This window comes from Lontra canadensis, unplaced genomic scaffold (assembly GCF_010015895.1).
Source record: "Lontra canadensis isolate GAN:19392208 unplaced genomic scaffold, GSC_riverotter_1.0 scaffold77, whole genome shotgun sequence".
Classification (NCBI taxonomy): Eukaryota; Metazoa; Chordata; class Mammalia; order Carnivora; family Mustelidae; genus Lontra; species Lontra canadensis.
Window position 1 is genome coordinate 10357416 of NW_022631071.1, and position 23370 is coordinate 10380785.

General features: G+C 37.2%; 1 protein-coding gene and 1 pseudogene across 2 annotated transcripts in view; both read left to right on the forward strand.

Annotated features, from left to right (window-relative positions):
- The window catches only part of CHM (CHM Rab escort protein), a 210410-nt gene that overhangs the window by 115214 nt on the left and 71826 nt on the right, over positions 1–23370 (forward strand). For both annotated transcript variants that reach the window (XM_032881813.1, XM_032881814.1), the window contains exon 9: positions 14761–14838. In XM_032881813.1, the coding sequence (XP_032737704.1) occupies positions 14761–14838 (78 nt within the window). The remainder of the gene's footprint in view (positions 1–14760; positions 14839–23370) is intronic.
- LOC116881773 lies at positions 9827–10512 on the forward strand (annotated as a pseudogene).

Genomic DNA, 23370 nt, shown 5'->3' on the forward strand with positions numbered 1-23370 from the left:
TGTGAAACTAGCATAGTGCCAGTGGCTAGTTGGTTGATTTGAGCAATTTCAGTTTTATGTGTAGCCCTAGCTAAATCATGTTCCAGGTTAGTACCATTAGCCTTTTTTTTTTTTTAAGATTTTATTTGTCTGACAGAGAGGTAGAGATTACAAGTAGACAGAATGGCAGGTAGAGGGAAAGGGAGAAGCAGGTTCTCCACTGAGCAGGAAGCCTGATGCAGGCTGGATCCCAAGACCCTGGGATCATGACCTAAGCTGAAAGCAGCCGCTTAACCAACTGAGCCACCCAGGTGCCCCAGTATCATTAGCTTTTGAATTGAGAAAGCTTGCAGGTCTTTCCTAGGATTTGCCTAACACAAATGACTATACTTTGTTTTATTTTACTGTATGAATTGATATGTCTCATCCAAGGGGGAAAAAGTGAAAGTATTGGTGACTGAAAGGGCCTGAGCAGGGATTTGGTTTGGGAGGGGCAGTTAAAGGAATTAAGTTGATGTGGGTCTATGGAGAAGGTATAGAGGGTGTATAGTTTAAAGAAGGATGGAGGTATAGAGGGTATACAGTTTAAAGAAGGATGGAGAAGGTATAGAGGGTTTATAGTTTAAAGAAGGAGCCCAGGAATCATAGAGAAATAAGGCTATTTGAACTGACAATCAGTTTTTAATAAGTAGCTGATGAAATTATGGAACATGTAATCCAAAGAAGAAATAATATGGTTTTTATGAGGTAATTATGCATCAACCATCTGACCGGTTACTTTGGGAGGGGTAAATGTGGTGTGAACAAGGAGGAGTCAGTGAATATTTAGATTTTCAGGTCTTTGATAAGATTTTATATCAAACACTGCTTTAAAATGTCCTCTTACAATGGGGTTGGGGGAAAAAAGGAATGGGTGGATTAAATGAATTCTTCCTTGCATGGGGAAATTTTTACAGTAGGCTCTCCCTAGAAATGTTTACTTTTTTTTTTTTTTAGACATTTTTATAAATGATTGTGGATAGTCAACATAGTAACTCTCAGCTGCTTCCCAATTTATAGTTGACACTTAGGGCTTGTAAATAGTAAAATATTGAGCTGAAGAGTATTAGCTGAAGGATTATTTCATAAGGCAATGTGAGAAGGCAGGAAAATGATATAAGTGACTATATCCCTAGATGGATCTGCCTCCCATATTTTTCAACCCATGAAAACAATCCTAGGAGTCATTATGTAGCGATCTCAGAAAACATTAGCTTTGAGGATTCTTGTGTCTGTATTAAGAAAAACCCACACTAGAATGCAAGCTGGTGCAACCACTCTGGAAAACAGCATGGAGGTTCCTCAAAAAGTTGAAAATAGAGCTACCCTGTGATCCAGCAATTGCACTATTGGGTATTTACCCTAAAGATACAAATGTAGTGATCCAAGGGGGACATGCCCCTGAATGTTTATAGCAGCAATGTCCACAATAGCCAAACTCTGGAAGGAACCTAGATGTCCATCAACAGATAAATGGATAAAGAAGATGTGGTATATATATACAATGGAATACTATGCAGCCTTCAAAAGAAATGAAATCTTGCCATTTGCGATGACATGGATGGAACTAGAGGGTATTATGCTTAGCGAAATAAGTCAGTCAGTGAAAGACAATTATCATATTATCTCCCTGATATGAGTAAGTTGAGAGGCTACGTGGGTGGTTTGGGGGTAGGAAAGGAATAAATGAAACAAGATGGGATCGGGAGGGAGATAAACCATAAGAGCCTCTTAATCTCACAAAATAAACAAGGTTGTGGTTGGGGAGGCGAGTAGGGAGAGGGTGGTTGGGTTATGGACATTGGGGAAGGTATGTGTAAACCTGGCAATTCACAGACCTGTACCCCTGGGGCTAATCCATTATATGTTAATATAAATAAATAGATAGATAGATAGATAGATAGATAGAAGCAAAAAAGTAAAACCCACACTATACCGGACATAGTCATGAAGGGCATTACATAAAAAGTATATTACTGTCCTGATTTAAAATTGATGCCTATTTACCTGTGTTATTTGTACAGTTTGAGTTTTGAAGAGCTGGTTGCAAAATGATCAGTGATTTAAATAAGAAATATTAATATAAGAAATGAACAGATCATGTATAGAATGTTAAAGCAGAGAAAGAGGCCAAGAAAGGAAATTAACCAAAAGAAATGTCATGGAGAGCCTAAGCAGACTTATTATAGACTTCTTGGCTACATCTTTAAAGTTTGAACTAAGGGCTTCCTTTTGAATTTGAAAGATCTTTTTAAATGAATTTGCTTAAGTAGATATGTGGCAGATTAAAAGAAAAAAAAACCATGAAGCTGCTAGTCTGTGTGTTCAGACTAAAAAGTTCAGGTTTATTAAAAGCTTAGTTTAAAATATGTTTAAAGAGTAAGTTATGTAACAGTGCTTTCCCATCAAAATCTCCATTGATGTCATGGTAATAGGCTATGTTGGAGAATTACTGAGTTGACATGGTGTTTCTGGTTTGCATACAAACCGAGGAGCCATTTTACACATGGTGTATAGATACAGAGTATAGGTTGTGACCCAAGCATATAAATTGACCTCCCGTATTTTTGGAAGGCTTAGTTTTTTTTTTTTTAATATTGAATGATAACTTAAATTTTTTAAAATTCCAGTATAACTAACATACACTCTTATATTAGTTTCAAGTGTACAGTATAGTGATTCAACAATTCTATACATTACTCAGTGTTCATCATGGTAAGTATATTCTTAATCCCCTTCACTTGTTTCACCCATCTCCTCAAAGAAAAGAGAGCTAGTGGGAAAAAAAGATTGAATGATGACTTGTATTCTATAATTTATATTAATTTATTCTGGTCCCCTGGTGCTGTTATTAATACAGATCTGTTTCTGTCATATAATACATAGTTTTATTGTGACTTTTCCTATAGAAAGCTAATTTAAGGACTATTGGAGAAGCTGAGAAAAAATGAATACATCATTTATAGAATGTCAGCAAGAACAGAGGAAGCTAGATAAATGGCTAAGATCTATAAAATAGAGGCAGTTTCTGGGAGTGAGTTTCCTGAAGGCTATATATTGCTTTTTGGCAGCTTTTTCCAAGTTAAGCATGATGATTATGCCTTTCAAGAATGAAGCAAGGCCTAAATGGCAGTCTGTTTGTCTCCAACCTTTTCATGAGTGTGAAATTTGCATCAAAATCCCATTGGGGCACGTGGGTGGCTCAGTTGGTTAAGCATCTGCCTTCAGCTCAGGTCATGATCTCAGGGTCCTGGGATCGAGTCCAGCATCAGGCTCCCTGCTCAGGGAGGAGTCTGCTTCTCCCTCTCCCTCTGTCCCCCACTCATGTATTCTCTTGCTCTCAAAAATAAGTAAAATCTTAAAAAAAAAGCCCCATTGGACTCAGATACTTGTAACATATGATTTCTTGAATTATCAGCAGTGCTGTGTCCTTACAGGTGTGTGGTAACTTTGAAGACTGAAAAATTAATCTGTTCCTGGTACCCTCTTATGTAGATATTTGTACCCAGAGTATTAAGTAGCAATCTTAATGAATGGCCAGGGTAGATACAGTGGTTGTTGAGGTTGATAACAATTAGCTGGCTCTAATAATCACACCCTAGGTGGAAGAGGAGTGTTTCTGCAAAATCCTTCAGAGCTCTACTTGTACAGGGAGATTGTATCAGCCTTGAAGAGTTAAATGTGATTGTTAATATCTGAATTACCTTAAACTTGTCTTCAGGAAGACATATCCTGAAGATATTGCTACATCCAGTCCATCAGCAATTCTTCTCAGATTTATATCTCAAATACATCTTCAGTCTCTCAACTTCATCTCCATTGCCACTACCCTGCTTCAGTTTGCCATCATCTCTCACTTGGTCTACTGCAAACATAACTGGCCTCCCCTTTTCCACTCTTGACCCATTGACAATTCTCTACCCAGCAGTCAAGCTCATCTTTTAAAAAATATAAATCTGATCCAGTAATTCCATTACTGGTTATTTACCCAAAGACTATGAAAACATTAATTCAAAAACAAATAGCACCCTTATGTTTATTTCAGCTTTATTTACACTAGCCAAATTATGGAAGCAGCCCAAATGTCCACCAATAGATGAATAACAATGAAGATGTGGGGTGTGTGCAACAATATGGATGGATCTAGAAAGGATAGTGCTAAGTGAAATAAGTCAGGCAGAGAAAGACAAATATATTTATATACCATATGATTTCACTAATATGTGGAATTTAAGAAACAAACACAAAACAACAACAAAAGAAGACTCATGATGTTTTCCAGAGGGGAGGTATGTAAGGAGGTACATGAGATAGGTGAAGGGGATGAAGATTACATTTAATATGATGAGCACTGAGTAATGTATAGAACTGGTGAATGGCTGTATTGTACATGAAACTAATATAGCACTGTATGGTAGCTATACTGGAATGAAAAATTTTTTTTAAAGATTTTATTTATTCACTTGACAGACAGAGATCACAAGTAGGCAGAGAGGCAGGCAGAGAGAGAGAGAGGAAGGGAAGCAGGCTCCCCTCTGAGCAGAGAGCCCGATGCGGGGCTTAATCCCAGGACCCTGGGAAGGCAGAGGCTTTAACCCACTGAGCCACCCAGGCGCCCCATGAAAATTTTTTAAAGTTAAAAAAAAAGATATAGTCCAGTGCTATAAAATCTTGATAAATGGTGAATCTGGGTGATGGGTGTAAGGGAGCTATATTGTGTTACTGTTAGTACATTTGAAATTTTTCAAAATAAAAGGTTTTAAGAATAAAAACAAAACAAATTATAAATCTGATTATGTCATTGTTCTGCTTAGAACCTTTTTTTTCTAAGATTTTATTTATTTATTTGACAGTGAGAGATCACAAGTAGACAGAGAGGCAGACAGGGAGGGGGAATCAGGCTCCCTGCTGAACAGAGAGCCCAATGCAGGGCTGGGTCCCAGGACCCTGAGATCGCTACCTGAGCTGAAGGCAGAGGATTAACCCACTGAGCCACCCAGGCACCCCTACTCAGAACCTTCTGGTGGCTTCTCATTTTACTTTGAATAAATTTTAAGGTTTTCACTCTGGCCTTTGAAGGTCTGCATGATCAGGCCCTTGACTATCTCTGTGACCCCGTTTCATATTATATTTCTATCCTATTCACTGTGTTCCAGCCCCACACTGGCTTTCTCTCTTCCTCAAATATACTAAGCTAGTTTGCACTTCCAAGTTTTCAAATTGCTGTTCTTCTGCTTAGACTATTCCTCCAGATCTTCACATGTTTGATTTCTTCTGGTCACTCAGGTCTTGACTCATAGAATTCCTCAGAGAAGTTCTCCCTGATTACCCTCTTTAGCATTCAGACCCTCCCCACATCACCCTTACATTATCCTATTTTGTTTCAGAACACACATCAATATCTACTATTATTTTATCTCTTATTGTCTCTCATGTGCTAGTTAAGTTGTATTTCAGCAAGGACAGCATTTGTCTAGTTTATTTTTATATCCCTAGTGCTGCCCAGAACTGCATCTGGTACATAGTAGGTCTAGTTTCATAAATACTTGGGAATGAAGAAGTAAATCTCAGTGCTTGTCCTTATCAGCATCAGTAGTACTCTTAGAACTGTCACAGTTCACTTCTGGGAAGGTAGTTGAATTGAACACCTACCTAAATTGCTTACATTTTTAGATGAAAATACAGGCTTTGAATAATGCAGGCAGATTCTCAGAGTCAATAACAGCAAAGTAGCCTACAAACCCCACATGTGTGGTATAGTCTATAATCATTGTCCCTTTTGCTGTAGAAAGTGGCACCTAACAAAAGCTACAATTTATGGAATGTTTATGATATGCCAGGCACAGAATAAACACGCCACTGTTGGGTCCCCCAATAATGGGTCCATGGTCAAAGGAGTGAGACTGATACAAAGCGGAAGGTCAAGCAAAGCTTTATTTCGCGCCAAGCATGAAGAATCAAACCAACCATCAAACAGACCGGTCGGGGCTGCCCCTTACAGAGAGGGCGACCCCTCCCTGCCTCACAGACTAACTTTTATAGAGCAAGGGCCATGTGGTTGAGCCTAACCACACACAGGTGGCCAGTGAACTACAATTCACCCCATAGTAGCTATTTGAATTAGCCTATCACCTTAGTCAGAATGGGCGCCCAAAAGGCACCCCAAGGGCGGGGCCCATACTCCTTGGTAGCTAGGAGACAGTATGCGCCCCCACTGATTGAATGTTTCCACCTGACCTGACCCCACCCACCCTTGTATTTGGGCCTTATCTCCACTTGACCTGACCCACCCTTGTATTTGGGCTTTGTTACCTCAGACTGGTTTCCGGGACTTGTTTTTAAGTAAGTCCCTTGGGGGAAGGGACCAGGGACAGTTTAAGTTTTAAACAACAAAGTTATTGTTTAACCGGATGGAAGCGCTCGGCTAATCCGTTAGACAACTCTCTGTGACTGGTATTATTATTACCTGCATTTTATAATCTTGAGAACTAAAGTGTAGTCATACACGTAGTAAGTAGGGGAATCAGGATAGGTATGTTGACAGTCTCAGTCCATAGACCATCATATTGATTTCACAACCATTTTCAAGAGCTGATCTCTGTGCAATTTGTATGTCATAACTGACATTATACACTTGACTTTTAGTGACCACTTAGTTTTGGTGAATGCTCCTTGCCAAACAAATTCCCTTGAGTTCTGTTACCATGACCAATATCAAGTAGGGCTTGTCATTTTGGTCATACTGGATCACTGTGGGTGAGGCTGTGTTGTAATGGACCACTCATTTGAAGGTTTTTGTTTTGTTTTGTTTTGTTTTAATAGTCTTGCTGAATAGTCTAAAATTTCATGGGGTAATGAATCCTAAGAACTTACACCAAGGCTTGGGATTGTTATGAACATAACTGTTTCCTGAGGCTACAGGAGTTGGTTCCTATTGTTTAGCTCATGTTGTTAAGAAAGCACTTAGTTCTGGACCAGTAGGAAGTTTGTGCTGAGTTGGATGACAATTGCTTGAGTTGCAAAGGGATTCTTGAGTAGGGGAGAGGAGATGAAGCTGTCCAGTTTCGCATTCCCAGGAGACAGATCAATTATAGCAACAATAATACTTCCCTTCCTCCCGCTTCCTGCTAGAAAAAAAGAAACCGGATACCAAGAAAGGAAAAAAAAAAAGGAGGGATGATAGTATAAACACATTGCTAAGAAATATAAACATGATGTGGCAATATAAATATGCGATATAAGTATATAACCCATAAAAATGCTATATACTACATAATATGTATTAAACCTCTGTGTATTTAAATACATAAAAATAAATATAAACACGTACAAGAAGTCTTCGCTGCATACATTTTTGTGGCCAGCAGATACTGGATAACATGACTGAAAACTCAATGTGTTATTTCAAATATAGTACTCTGATAAATATATATGTCTGAATATAGTTAACAAGTAAATACAACAGTTGAACTTTGTATAGATGCAATCACTGAAGCTTTATTGTCTCTCATGAAACATTACTATTGAATGAACTTCTGCTTTAGCAGTACAATTTAAGTGGGGATATCACTAAAGTACAGTGATGATAATCAGTGTTCACTCAGAATTCTCTTGTAACAGACCTTTTTGGTTTTTAATAGCATTTGATAAAGTGTTTCAAAGGTATTTTTGTAGTGACTTTTTTGGTAGTTAATACCTACTATATTTAGTACATTTGTAATTTTGGGTTGTTTTTTGTTTTTTGTTTTTGTTTTATTTTGTTTTGTTTTTTAGGCAAGTCCCATGAAATATATACTTGCTTGCCTCTAGGCCCCATACAACCCTAAGGTGGGTGTACAGAGCTACCTTGCTAGGCATTATGTTAGACCCCAAGATGAGTGGTATGAACAGCACCAAAGCTGGGGCCTGACTGGCATCTCAATAGTATTCACTGTCTTTGGTAGCTTAATTGTCCATCATAAAAGGTGTGTTAACCCTTGGGTTGCTAGGCTGCCATTTAATGTACTGGAAGAAAACATTTGTCTTGTAGAACTTTATTTACCTCCAAATAATTCATGGTTGCTTTTCTATATTTGAAAATCTCTAGCTTACCAATATACTTTATAAATTACTTCTTAAAATGTGAATTGCAAAGTATTCATAATTTGCTAGGTACTCTAAAGATGAGTATTCCTATGGTTATTCCTACTGTAAGTTTATGTTCTATCCAAAATGAAGTGCACATAATCCATTTCATATGTACAAAGAATAAACATGTACTTTTTATGAGACAAAATGTATAGAAATTGAGAATTTATGGTATTTTTTGTAATAATCTTTGCAATTTGTCAAGAGTTAGAACAACTCAGAGAGTAACTTTGACCATCTGACTTCATGTTGCTTTCCTTTACAATGCCAAGAAAAGATGGTATGGACAGTGAGGCAGTTTGTATGATAGTTAACAGAGAATCTACTGGAACCATATTGCCTGAGTTTCCACTCAGCCATACCATCTACTAAATGACCTCGAGTAAGTCACTTGACCTCTCTGCCTTAGTTTCCAAATCTGTGAAACTCTGCCTGTAGGATGCAATGTGTTAATACATGTAAAGCTCCTGGCATGTAGTAAGTACTTAGTGCTAGCTGTGATGATCATTTGTATTATTATTGGCTGTTTGCCCCCAAAGACCTGTGTGTAAGCAATTGTTCTTTCCTCACTTCTCTTGTAATTCCCTGCTTCTTATTTAAATGTCTGCTGTTTGAGTTTTAAATGCAGCTCTCAAATACTGCTTGCTATTCTGCTTCTTACCTATGTTTACTCAGTAACTCATTGCCACCAAATAGCCCTCTCTCAACCAATACTGTTTTTCATCAATCTCATTTTGCCTGGCACTTTTTTTCAAGTTAACTGAACATGAGTTCTCTCCTTGGTGAGTCACAAATAGAAACTACCAACAGGTGAGTTGTCACACAAAAGAAACTATTTGCAGCAAGTAAGGAGATGGGGGGGAATAACTTCTAAAGCCATGACTCCTCAAGCAAGGGTGAATAGGTTCCTTTTATTTTAGGGTTCAGATGAATATTTAGATAGGGAAGCCTTGTCATCCTCTGTAGAGGCAAGCATAGATTGCTCCTTAGGGAAACATGCCTATACACACATTGTATGTTATGTAAATGAGGCTTCTGCTCCTCTCTGGGCAGAGATTTTAGTATTATAATGAGATAAAGGTACTGTCAGTCATTCTAGATGTCAATCCTTGGTCTATCTGTGCAGGTGCAAGTCAGGGTCAGGATTTGCACTAAAACTGGTCTGGACTGGCTGGAGGTCTTGTCAGGGCAGTGGCTATGGCTTGAAGGGTAGTTTTGGTTTCTGTTTGCCTGAGTTATGAGACAAGCTGGCAGGAAGAGCTTAAGGAAGAATGTGGGACAGAGGTTGGTGAATGCAAGTAGATGGGCAGTAAAGGTCAGCTCTTAGGATCCAGCTGATAACAAAACCACTGGCTTTTGTCACTTGGGCATAAGCTATGTGAGAAAAACACAGATGTGAGAGAAAACAAATGCACCATTGTGAGCAACACATATTTTCCCTAAGGGCATGACCGGAATGGGGAAAAAAAAAAGCCAGTGAGAGGGAGCATGAAAAACATATATACATATGCAGATGTATACTTCTGCAGATGGTAGATATCAAGTAATTCTTTCCAAGAGCACAAAATACAACCTGTTCTCTTTTAAAACTAAGAGGAAATTTGTTGAATTCTGACAGTGTCTGGTCATTGGACTTCTTCCTTTATAACATCCACACAATTGGTGCACTCACTTCCCCAAGATAATGGCCACAAAGGACAGTTGTGGCTTAGGAGAAATGGCCAAAGGGAATGGACAGCAGCTCCACCTAGGGATTCCTGAGGCTGTGTTTGTGGAAGATGTAGATCCTTCATGAAACAGCAAAGGAATGAGACTGCAAATACAGTACTAAAGAGGCTGGATGAACAGTACCAGAAGTATGTTTATGGAAGTCAACCTTGCTCCAAAGAAAAGGAGGCTAAAGGGTTAGATTTCTGAAATTAAGCACACTTTAGGAATTCTAAAATAGATGCAGAAGAAAAAAGAGTCCAGCAGTTCACTGGAGACCAGATTCTTACAGATAACCTGTATTGCAAAACTTTAGTTCTTCCTACTGGTAAAGCGTGTCTATGGTTGGGGGCTAATGTAATGCTTGAATATGGTAATGATGAGGCTCAGGCGTTGTTGGACAAGAATTTATCAACTGCCATGAAGAATCTTGATTTTCTTGAGAAAGACCTTGACTTTCTTCGAGATCAGTTTACTACCACAGAAGTCAGTATGGCCAAAGTTTATAATTGGGATGTAAAAAGAAGAAACAAAGATGATTCTGCCAAGACCAAAGCATAATGCTGGCAATTAAAAATGTGGTTGTATGGTGACTAACAAAACACAATAAAAAAAATGTGGTTCAGTTTTCCAAACATGTTATTTTAAATACCTCAAAGCTTATCCCTTTGTCAGCCTTTAGGTTGACATGACTTTGAATGAATTTCTTAATCACAAGAACAATAATTAAAACTTAAAAAAAGATAAATATCATTTTATAAAAACAAAATTAGCTTCAAATATTTTATGAAATTAGCCATATTTTCATTTTTTTATTTCCAAAAGGTAAATGCTACTTTCATCGTTTTTTTGGTTTGTCATTAAAAAAAGTCTTAGCTGAGGGATGTCTGGGTGGCTCAGTGGGTTAAAGCCTCTGCCTTCATTCAGCTCAGGTCATGATCTCAGGGTCCTGGGATTGAGCCCCGCATCGGGTTCTCTGGTCAGCAGGGAGCCTGCTTTTCCCCTACTCCTCTGTCTGCCTCTCTGCCTATTTGTGATCTCTCTGTCAAATAAATAATAAGTAAAATCTTTTAAAAAAAAGTCTTAGCTGAAATAGCTGAGATATGCTGTGGAAGCTGAATTCTGGACACTTTTCTTTATTGGCTGATGTTACTCTCACTTGATGTGGTTAAACCAGTGTAGAGGTAGGTAAAACACTAGTTTAAATATTTCCCAACTTGTTTTCTTTAGTACATATGGGGTTTTATGGCTTTCTGTTGCTGTTAAGTAAATGGATTTTCATGAAATACTGCTTAGCCAATAACTATTATAATCTGTACTTTTCAAGAAATGGTAATTTGCCTTCCTAAACAGTAAGAGGGCTATTGAGACTGTTTTTTCTTACCCCATAGATGTGCATAGTGTCTTTGCAATGCCAACAAAAGGGAGATCTTGGCTAACATGAAATAACAAAATTCTTTAGCCACTCAAAACTCTTGGCTAAGGTAATTTTGTATTTCTTAGCAGTTCTCCAAAGCAGCTGAACAAGAATATTAAGATAAATATAAATCTGCAGTAGTTGAAAGGATTTGTGAGCTTTTTTATTCATGCTAAAACCTCATAGGAAGAGTAGGAAAACCCCTGTGGAAAGCCTTTGGTATGGTGGCTAGCACTGGGTGATACAGATTCTGATAAAAACACAAATGTATTATTCCATCTCCATGTAGTATAGTATATACTCGTACAATGTTTTGTACTTGCATTTCATGATATTAAAGCATTGAAGTTAAAAATAACATTCATACAAACCAATCCTAAACATTCTTTACTTTCTTGTGTTTCTTCTATGTAGTATATGTCCACTATTAGTTAAATTGTGTTGAAAACCAGGTAATTTGTTGATGGCTTACTAAAATAAATGGTTATAGATGCCTCTATTGCATTATATGCTTAAATACATTTTTTAGAGGGCTTATTTACCCTAAAACTTAAGAAATTAATTTTCAAATGAAGGGATTCTTAATATTATATACTAAAGTAGCAATGTATTTCATAGATAGTATAATAGATAATGAAAGGAGGCCTTTGTAAAAAAAAATGCATTTAATTTTAGTTAAGTGGATTTCTCATGCTTTTGATAATACCATGATAGTTGATGGCATAATATTTTATGATTTTTTAACTGTATACAACTTCTGATCCTGAACTTTATCCCCTTGGTTTTCTTGGAATGTGGGAAGATACTTAAAAATTGTTTTTTTCCCGAGGAGGGGATTGATGTGTATGTGTGCGTGCGTGCGTGCATGCGTGCGTGTGTGTGTGTGTGTATAAAAACATGGATGACTGAAATGAAAAACTCTAAAGGTCAGTTGGTTACAGCTCATCTATAGCTGCTTACAAGGAAGTTGGAAACACTGATGCTGCTACTCATGTAACAAAGATATCCCCAGGCAAATGAGAATGCTGATTGTGTGATTCACATTTTTAACTTGATTGTCCATTTTGGGACCTTAACCTGATTTAAGTTATTTATTTTTAATGGGCCAGTAATATTTCATGTGAATGGGGCCTCTTTCAGTGTCAGTAGGAAATTGATGGTGAAGGTTGGGCTGATTATCTCAGTCATATCAATATTACTATATTGGTACTCCCCTACCAACAACAGGGGTTAGAATACCACCTGGGAAATATATCTAAACAGTCTAATAGATGATTTTTTTTCTAACCCTCTATAGGATCTGTCCAGTGCAGTGTCTCAAATAGTACCAGGTATACCAGAACAATTAATAAATGTCATTCTATAACTTGGTATGTGACTGGTGAACAAGATTAGCAAGAAGGGAGAATATCTTGTAGCAGATGCCCTGGGTAAAATTTGCAGTCTAAGCGTTTTGAGCACATGAAGTTTTGCTTGCTTGCTCTAATGTACCATTTCTTATATTCTAAATTTCTCTGTGGAAAAAAAAACCCTGATTTCTGTATCGTCCTATACCAGAGTGAATTATTACCTAACCCCTATCCTAACTACCTTGGTCATATTCAGTCAAATGAGTAAACTTAAGAAAGATAATAGGAGTATTATGCCATACTTAGTGAATGTTACTTATCTCTACCATTTATATTTTTCACTATAATCTGGTTATGAAATATTTCAAGAACACTCCAGAAAGTACACAATAATGTAAAGGTCACCATGTAACCATTCAGAGTTTTGTCAAATCTTAACATTTTGCCGTATTTTCTCTCAGTATATTTTTTTAAGAAACTTCCAGTGTAACTTTTACTCCTCCTCTTTCCAGAGATAAAACTATCCTGAATTTGGTGTTTATAATTCCCTTAAATGTTTCTGCACTTTTCCTACATATATATGTATCCATCAATTATATATAGTAGTATTTTGCATATGAAGTTTTGAAACTTTCTATAAATGATATCACTCTGAATATATTCTTCCCCAATTTGCCATTATCACTCAATTTTCATGTTTTTGCCATTTCTCCATGTTGATAGATGGGGATGTAGTTCATTCATTTAAATTGCTTATAGTATTCCATTATACAATGTGAAAGGTTAAGCCAACTGTGCAGTGAGAAGGTACAGTCCCCACGAAAATGCCCATACTTCAGCTGCCCCACCCCATTTGTTGTGTCTGTTAATCCTCACTCAGAGTAAGGTATTTTTCTTCATGTGTTGTATAATTTTATATTATAAACATATCGTAAGGGATTTTATATTATAAACATATCATAAGGGGATCCTATTTGTGGCACTTTCATGTGGCCTCGTATCACTCCATAAAGTTTTATCAGTTGCTTCCACCAAGTCTCCAGAGGTACTACTGACCCAGAGCCACTTTTCCTTCATGGTGTTTTATTGGTTAAGGGTTTCTTGGATCATGTAGTGTAATTTCAAACCCCCGACCTTGTGAGGATAGACCACTGGTTATAAATATAGAGTTATATTTCTCTACCCAGGGCTTTGGATAAAACAATTTTTGTTTTGTCTCTCTCTTGTGGTTAAGTGTGTTCCCTGCACATCCCCCCATCATCTTTTCACTGAAGTATAATCCTTTAAGGATCCAGACATTATGAGAGAATATCTCATTTTCTGTTCCCTGCCTTACTGGATCCTAAGGACTCTCCTGTCCCCATGTAAGCATTAAAACCCAAGCCCTTAGGTTCATGAAATAGGCAAACTCCTTAGAACTTCCGCAGCTTTAACTCATGTGCTTACTGCTCTAGTTTTCAGTTCCCAGTGTAGTTTTTGTTTACTTTTATGGTAAGCAAAATTTCTAGGGGTCTCCCAGAGTCTTCCCTACTTGTTTCCTCCTTAAGACTTCTCTATGGTCACTTTTTTTTTTTAGGTTTACTTATTTATTTTATTTATTTATTTTACAGGGAGAGAGTGCACGCGCACATGAGTGGGGGGAGGGGCGGAGGGAGAGGAGAGAGAATCTCAAGCAGACTTCCTGTTAAGCACAGAGCCTGACCCTGGGTTCAATCCCAAACCATGAGATCATGACCTGAGCCAAAATCAGGAGTCTGATGCTTAGCCAACTATGTCACCCAGGCACCCTTCTGTGGTCGTTTCCATTGAGGGTTGCAGACATTACCTCTTGAGGCTATTTGTAGCCTACTAGTCTTAGGTGGTTTGGGGGGAATAGCTGAGCTTCGTTTGGGGATACTTTTGGCTTGATCATAATTCTAGGCTTGCACATTGTATTATTAGTTCTGATACCTCTTGCTGCATCAAAATATTACTAATCTTACTTGTGAGTGATTCTTAATACCATGACAGAGAAAATAATAAGTTATCAAAGTTCTTTTTGTGTAAGATCACTTATTAAATAGAAGATATTTCAAAGAAAATAGTGCTACCTTAATTTTCAATTCAAGAATCCTAATTCACACTTTCCCATTCTCTTCCTAGGATGTGTGCAGTGTTTGGTGGAATCTATTGTCTTCGTCATTCAGTACAGTGCCTTGTTGTGGACAAAGAATCCAGAAAGTAAGAATGATATAAGTTACATTCCTATAGTTGCACCCTAAGCACATGTGAAAAATGCTAAAGTCAATTTAAAAAAAATGATTCTTCAAAAATCCTCCTTGGTATTAATATCATATCAACCTTGATTAAAAGTAATTTGTATTTCGATCCTCTAGAACAAAAAGAGAGTTCAGGATATAGAAACTAAATTAATTTCCCTGAATATAACTATAGCTTCTGATCATCCGAGCTTGGAAGACAAATCATTTCAGCTGCGGGGGGGGGGGGGGGGGGGGAGGGGGGGAGTGATGTTAGTTTTCCTTGTGGCATTACCTCCTGTAATTGATTTTTATCCGATGACAACAAAGCCCTCTGTTATTGCATTTTTAAAAATGGAGCTCACCTAAAGACTCATCAGATTAATCTCTGCTGATAATGCATGTCACTCCAAAGAGAAAACATTTTAATGATTTTTTAGGTAGATTGTTATCATAAACTATGCTACCCTGTTAGCCAAGGATAAATTCTTATGCAATTATATTGGGCCTGCAGACTGGTTTAGGATTGAAATAAGAATGTACCTTCTTTTAAAAAATGCCAAGCACTATCTATTTATGTCTGTATTTTTATATGTCAATTGTATTTTTCTAGGATTTATTATTTAGTTACTAATATAATGATCTAAATGGCATAATTTCTTATAGACTAATTATAACACCTAGAGTTGGAGAAAAATTCAGGTTTAGAACATGTAATACTCAGGCAGTGAATTTGACTCAAAGTAATTCTCTAGTATAAGATAATATAGACATAATGTTTAAAGGCTTATAAAGTACTTTTAGCACCTTGATACAAATGTACCACATGAGTGAAAAATGATAATGTATAGTGAAAAATCTATCTTTGAGGGCCCAGGATATTCATATACTGGGGTCATGAATAACTCTGTGGAGGTTCATGAAGGAATTACTGTTTTTAGCCTCTTAGAGTCATTTTCCTTATACATTCATTTTGAAGCATAAGTGTGTTCCCATAATGGAAAACCAGATAGTGAATTGTTTATTTGGTGTTTATTTACTTACATCCTTTTACCCTTTTTTGGGCCCAATTCCAGTTCTCCTTATAACACTTAGTGACATGAAGAATTTACATGGCTCATGTTTCTTTTTTGAAAAATGGATACATTAGTATAGTAATAGCATCTGTTCAACCAAAGGTTACATTTACCTTAACTTTGTTGTAGTTTTTATTATAAACTCTGAAGAGAGGAAGTCTTCTTTATGATCCTCTATAGATTTCAGTTGCAACAAATAGCTGGGGGCTAAGGATCTAAAGACTAAACATTGGTAGTTTTCAAATTTTAATGTGCCTAAAGAATCACCAGGTAAACTTGTTCTGTTTTTGTTTTTGTTTTTGAGAGAGATTTCTGTGCCTCACCCTCAGAGAGTAAATTTGGATAATGTGGTTAGACTAGAGTCAGGGAACTTGCAGTTTTGAGGAACACCCCCAAATGAATCTGATGCAGGTTCTCCATAGATGACATTAAGAAATACTGATCTGTAATGTAAAGTTCAGGATTTGGCCAGTATTGTAAGATAGACTGGGAGCTTTAGATCTTAATTCATTCTAGGCCCTTATGAAGATGATCCTTCCAGATCTGTTGGAGTCAAATATGAATTTTATTCATTTTTTTGTTTTTTGTTATTTTCATTAAGCTATAAGTGTTTTTTTCTTTTTATTTTCCCCAGGTTTTTATTTAAATTCCATCTAGTTAACATAAAGTACAATATTAGTTTCAGGATTAGAATTTATTGATTCATCACATACAGTACCCAGGGCTCATCACAAGTGGCCTCCTTAATAGCCATCACCTATTTAACCCATCCCATCTCCCCTTTAATAACCATCAGTTTGTTCTCTATAGTTGATCTGTTTCTTGGTTTGTCTCTCTTTTGTTCCCGCCTGTATTCATTTGTCTTGTTTCTTAAATTCCACGCATGGATGAAATCATATGGTATTTGTCTTTTTTTTTTAAGATTTTATTTATTTATTTGACAGACAGAGATCACAAGTAGGCAGAGAGGCAGGCAGAGAGAGAGGGGGAAGCAGGCTCCCCGCCGTGCAGAAAGCCTGATGTGGGTCTGGATCCCAGGACCCTGGGATCATGACCTGAGCCAAAGGCAGAGGCTTTAACCCACTGAGCCACCCAGGCACCCCATGGTGTTTGTCTTTATCTGACGGACTTATTTCCCTTATAATAGTCTCTAGCTCCATCCATGACATTACCAATGGCAGGATTTCATTCTTTTTGATGGCTGAGTAATATTCTATGGTATATATATATGTACCACATCTTCTTCATTCATTAGTTGATGGACACTTGGGCCCTTTCCATAAATTGGTTGTCCTTGATAATTCTAGTGTAAACATTAGGGTTCCTGTATCCATTTGAATTTCTTTCCTTTGGGTAGATACATAGTAGTGCAATTGCTGGGTCTTAGGGTAGTTTGATTTTTAACTTTGTGAGGAACCCACATACTACTTTGTAGGGTGGCTGCACCAGTTTGCATTTCCAAAAACAGTGTAAGAGGGTTTCCCTTCGCATCCTCACCAACAGCTCTTGTTTCCTATATTGTTAATTTTAGTCATTCTGACAGGTATGAGGTAATACCTCATTGTGGTTTTGATTTATATTTCCCTGATGATGAGTGAGTGATGTTGAGCATCTTTCTATATCTCTTGGCCATCTGTGTGTCTTCTTTGTAAACATGTTTATTTGTGTCTTCCCACGTTTTAGCAGAATTCTTTGTTTTTAGGGTGTTGAGTTTGATAAGTTCTTTAAAAATTTTGAATACTAATCCTTCCTCAGATATGTCATTTGCAAATATCTTCTCCCATTCTGAAGGTTGCCTTTTAGTTTTCTTGATTGTTTCCTTTGCTGTGCAGAAGATTTTTATTTTGAGGAAGTCTCAGTAGTTTATTTTTGCTTTTGTTTCCCTTACCTCAGGAGACATCTAGTAAGAAGTTACTGTAGCCAATGTCAAGGAGGTTACTGCCTCTGTTCTTCTTCAGGTTTTAATGGTTTCCTGTCTCACGATTAGGTCTTTAATCCATTTTGAATTTATTTTTCTGTATGTTGTAAGAAAATGGTCCAGGTTCATTCTTTTGTATACTGCTATTCAGTTTCCCCAGTACTAGTTGTTAAAGATACTCTTTTTTCCATTGGATATTCGCTCCTGCTTTGTTGAAGATTAGTTGACCATATAGTTTTGGGTTCATTTCTGGGTTTTCTATTATGTTCTATTGATTTATGTGTCTGTTTTTGTGCCATTGCCATACTCTATTGATCACTACAGCTTTGTAATATAATTTGAAGACTGCATTTGTGATTGCTCCAGCTTTGCTTTTCTTTTTCAAGATTGCTTTAGCTATTCGGGGTCTTTTGTAGTTCCAATACAAATTTGAAGATTCTTTGTTGTAACTCTGTGAAAAATACTTTTGGTATTTTTATAGGGACTGCAGTAAATGTGTAGATTGCTTTAGATGATACAGATATTTTAACATTTAATTTGTTCTTCCAATCCATGAGCATGGAATGTTTTTCCATTTCTTTGTGTTATCTTCAGTTGCTCTCATAAATGTTGCATAGTTTTCAGAGTACAGATCTTTTACCTCTTTGGTTATGTTCATTCCTAGATAACTATGGTTTTTGGTGATATTGTAAATTGGATTGATTCCTTGATTTCTCTTTCTGCTGCTTCATAATTGGTGTATAGAAATGCAACAGATTTCTCTTTGTTGATTTTCTATCCTGTGACTTTACTGAATTCGTGTATCATTTCTAACAATTTTTTGGTGGAATCTTTGGGTTTTCTATGTATATAGTATCATGTCATCTGCAAATAGTGAAAATTTGACTTCCTTCTTGCTTATTTGGATAGCTTTTATTTCTTTTTGCTGTCTGCTGAGACTGAGACTTCCAGTATTCTGTTGAATAACGGTGATGAGAGTGGACATCCCTGTCTTGTCCCTGACCATAGAGAAAAAACTGTTTTCCCCATTCAGGAAGGTATTAGCTGTGGGTTTTTCATATGTGGTCTTTATTATGTTGAAGTATGTTCCCTCTATCCTTACTTTTTTGAGGGTTTTTAGCATTTGTTAAATGCTTCTTCTGCAACTATTGAACAGATTCTTACCTTTTTTTAAATGTGGTGTATCATGTTGATTGATTAAAAAATATTGAATTACCCTTGCAGCACAGGAATTAATCCCACTTGATCGTAGTGAATGATTCTTTCAATGTACTGTTGGATTCGATTTGCTAGTATTTTGTTGAGAATTGTTTTTCAATCTGTGTTCATCAGGGATATTGGCTGGAGTGGAGTCTTAGTCTGGTATTGGAATCAGTGTAATGCTGGCCTTATAGAATGAATTTGAAAGTTTTCTTTCTATTTCTAGTTCCTGGAATGATTTGAGAAGAATAAATACTAAATCTCTTTTAAGTGTTTGGTAGAATTCCACTGGGAAGCCATCTGGCCCTGGACTTTCATTTATTGGGAGATTTTTGATTACCGACTCAGTTCCTTTGCTGGTTTTTGGACCACTCAAGTTTTCTCTTTTTCTCTTTTCAGTTTTGGTAGTTTATATGTTTTTAGCAATTTATCTGTTTCTTCCAGGGTGTCCAGTTTGTGGGTGTATAGTTTTTCATAATATTCTCTTATAATTATTTATATTTCTGTGGTGTCAGTTTCTATTTTCCCTTTCTCATTTGCGATTTTATTTATTAGGGTGTTTTCTATTTTCTCTTTGATAAGTCTGACTGGGGTTTATCAATTTTTTTTTCAAAGAACCAGCTCCTGGTTTCATTTATCTGTTCTATTGTGTGTTGGAGGGTGGTTTTTTTTGGGTTTTGTTTTTTGTTTTTGTTTTGGTTTTTGGTTTTTTTTTTAGTTTCCTTATTATTTATTTCTGCTCTAATCTTTAGTACCTTCTCTTCTTCTGATGACTTTATTTAGGCTTCATTTGTTGTTCTTTTTCTAGCTCCATTAAGTGTAAGGTTGGATTATTTGATATTTTTCTTGCTTCTTGAGGTTGGTCTGTATTGCTGTATATTTCCCTCTTGTGACTCCTTTTGCTGCACTCCAAGGGTTTGGACCATTATGTTTTTCATTTGTTTCTATGTTTTTTTTTTAAATTTCTTCTTTGATTTCCTGTTTGACTCATTCATTCTTTAGTACCTTGTTGTTTAGCCTCCATGTATATGTGGTCTTTCCAAATGTTTTCTCATGGTTGACTTCAATTTTCATAGTGTTATTTTCAGAATTATGCATGGTATGATACCTGGTATGTGATGTGTTCTGGAGAATGTCCCATGTGCACTCAAAAATTCCTTTTTTAGGATGAAATGTTCTAAATATATCTGTTAAGTCCATTGGGTCCAGTGTGTCATTCAAAGCCACTGTTCCCTTCTTGATTTTTTGCTTAGATGGTTTGTCCACTGCTGTGAGTGGGCTGTTAAAGTCCCCAACTATTATTGTGTTATTATCAGTGAGTTCCTTTATGTTTGTCATTAGTTGTTTTATATAGTTGGGTGCTCAGCTGGGGGTGTAAATATTTACCATTGTTAGATCTTCTTATTGGATAGTGCCCTTTATTGTGATTTAGTGCCCTCTTTCATCTCTTATTAAAATCTTTGGATTAAAGTTTATTTGGTATAAATATTGCTGCTCTGGCTTTCTTTTTCCATTTGCATGAGAAATATTTCTGCATCCCCTCACTTTCAATTTGCCTGTGTCCTTTAGGTATAAAATGAGTCTCTTGTAGGCAGCATATGGATGTGTCTTAGTCGTTAATCCAGTCTGACACCCTATATCTTCTGATTTGAGCATTTGGTCCATTTACATTCAGCGTAATTATTGGTAGATACGAATTTAGTGCCATTTTTTTTTTAGATTTTATTTATTTGACAGAGAGCAAGACAGTGAGAGAGGGAACACAAGCAGGGTTAGTGGAAGAGGGAGAAGCAGGCCTCCCACTGAACAGGAAACACCGTGCGGGGCTCCATCCCAGGACCCTGGGATTATGACCCGAGCCGAAGGCAGACATAGCTTACCAACTGAGCCACTTAGGTACCCTATTTTCAAGAATCTTGGTCTGGGGAGGGAAATTGTGCCAGCCAGCTCCTTTATCCTCAGAGTGGGATCTCATTGTTTATTGCTCTCAGGGAACCACTTTCAGAAGAGCGAATGATCTCCCCTCATGTATCCCAAGCATTTTTCAGATCACTGTTTCCACACTGTCTCTGGGTTGCTTGCTTGCCTGGAGCTGTGCAGGGCACTTTGGACTCTTTCCCAGCCAAGCATACAGACTTTTATTTTATTTTATTTTATTTATTTTTAAAATCAATTAATTAACATATGGTGTATTATTAGTTTCAGAAGTAGAGTTTAGTGATTCATCAGTTGCATATAGCACCCTGTTTTCATTACCTCAAGTGCCCTCCTTACTGCTCATCATGCAGTTACTCCATCTCCCCACCCACCAACCTTCAGTTTGTTTCCTATAGTCAAGAGTCTCTTATGGTTTGTCTCCCTCTCTGATTTCCTCTTATTTTATTCTTCCTTCCCTTCCCCTCTGTTCATCTGTTTTGTTTCTTAAATTCCACATATGAGTGAAATTGTATGGTATTTGTCTTTGACTGACTTATTTCACTTAGCATAACACCCTCTAGTTCCATCCACGTCATTGCAAATGGCAAGATTTCATTCTTTTTGATGGCTGAGTAATAATCTACTGTATATACCACCTGTTCTTTTTTTATTCATCTGTCAGTGGACATCTGGGTTCTTTCCGTATTTTGGCTATTGTGGACATTAAACATGCAGACTTTTAATACCCCAAACGTTAGAGAATTGTTGCAGCAGGAACCTGTTCTGGTCTTCTGGAGGAGGGTCTTGCAGTGTTGGGAGGCCTGCAGGATTGACTGAGAAGGTCAGTTGTGCAGATGCTGGTGGTGGAGGGAAATGGTGACTGCAGGCTACACACACACGCCTACCCACTCAGCCGGCTCCCACTGCCCACCACCCACCACCCACTGCCCCCGTCCCGGGAGAGGGGAGAGGTGTCCCTGTGAATGCCGCCTTTCACACAGGTGCTTCCTGAAGAGAGAACACACTCTCCCCTTGGGCCTTAGGTGATCCTCAGTAAGATCTCTGGTGTCAGGTTGTTTACCTGTCATCTCTCCAGGATTAGGGCCTTGCCATCAGGGCTCTTATCACGGCCAATCCGAAGTCCTCTTAAACTGCAGTCTTTAAGCCCAGCTGATTGCAAAAATTCAACAAAAATCAGCCCCTCTCATTTTCCCAGCCAGTGGCTTTGGGAAAGTGTTCTCCTCGTGAATTTCTCTGTGTGCTTGTTTCTTTCTCTCACCTTTCTGTGCAACCACATCCCTCCACAGCACCCATGATCCATGTCTCCCCCAAACCACGTCTCTGCACATACTACCTTTCTGGATGTTGTGGAGTTTGTTCTCTCAGTCCTCAAGTCCTCTAAATATGCATTTAGAATGATTTGATAGTTATCTAGTTATGTTCCACGGAAGAGGGAAGCCTGGGTTCCTTCTGCTAAGTCTCAGTCAAGCTCCTCTCCTGAATTTTAAATAGCAGACATACTTCTACTTATTTAATATTTTCTGTCTTCATGGAAAGACCTCAGACATAACAATTATTGCCCAGTAACTCCTAAAGCATGCATGGTCAGGTAGCCCTTGATTGAGAGAAGACCTGGAACTCCCATCACTGCCGTGAATGACAGTGAGTAGGTCACTTTTCTCTGGGCCAGTTCCTTTATCTGTAAGATGACTTTGATAGACTGCCCAGTAATCATTGAGTTTCCTCCCATATATAATGTGCTTTGATTGCATTAATAAAAGTAGTTAGAAAGTAGATTTTCCTTAACATTTATAAATAAAGTATCCTGACATGATTTATAAGCTTGAATGTAGGCCATTCTTACATATTAGGTAATCTTCAGTCCTAGTGAGAAATTAAAAAAAAAAAAAAACAACCTCTTATGGATATAAATAGCAAAATGTCTACTTAGACTATCATATTGTTATTTTTTAGATCTCCAGTTTTCCAATGAATATTCTTTTTTGGTCCATCTTGGTTAAGATACAGCCATTTTGGATTCTGGTTGTGATTCTCTTACTTGAACTTTTATTCCATCCAAGCCATTATTTACTTCCTTCGGAATAGAATAGTTTTTAAATTTGACCTGTGTTTGTAGTATTCATCATCTCTACAGTATTTTCACAATAGTATATTGCTTAAGTGATCTTTAAAAGTTTTATTTAAGAGACCACCAATACTTAAAAATTGTAAATTCATACCTTCACTGATAATTACAAAATTTATAATAATTTTTTGCCTTTTTAATAAAAATCCCTTTCTTTCAAGTCAAACAGTCTCTATAAATATCTAAAGCTAGCATTGATTAAAGTTGGTTCAGGCTAATTTATCTTTCCCAAACACTACTTTCATGTTCAAAATCAAA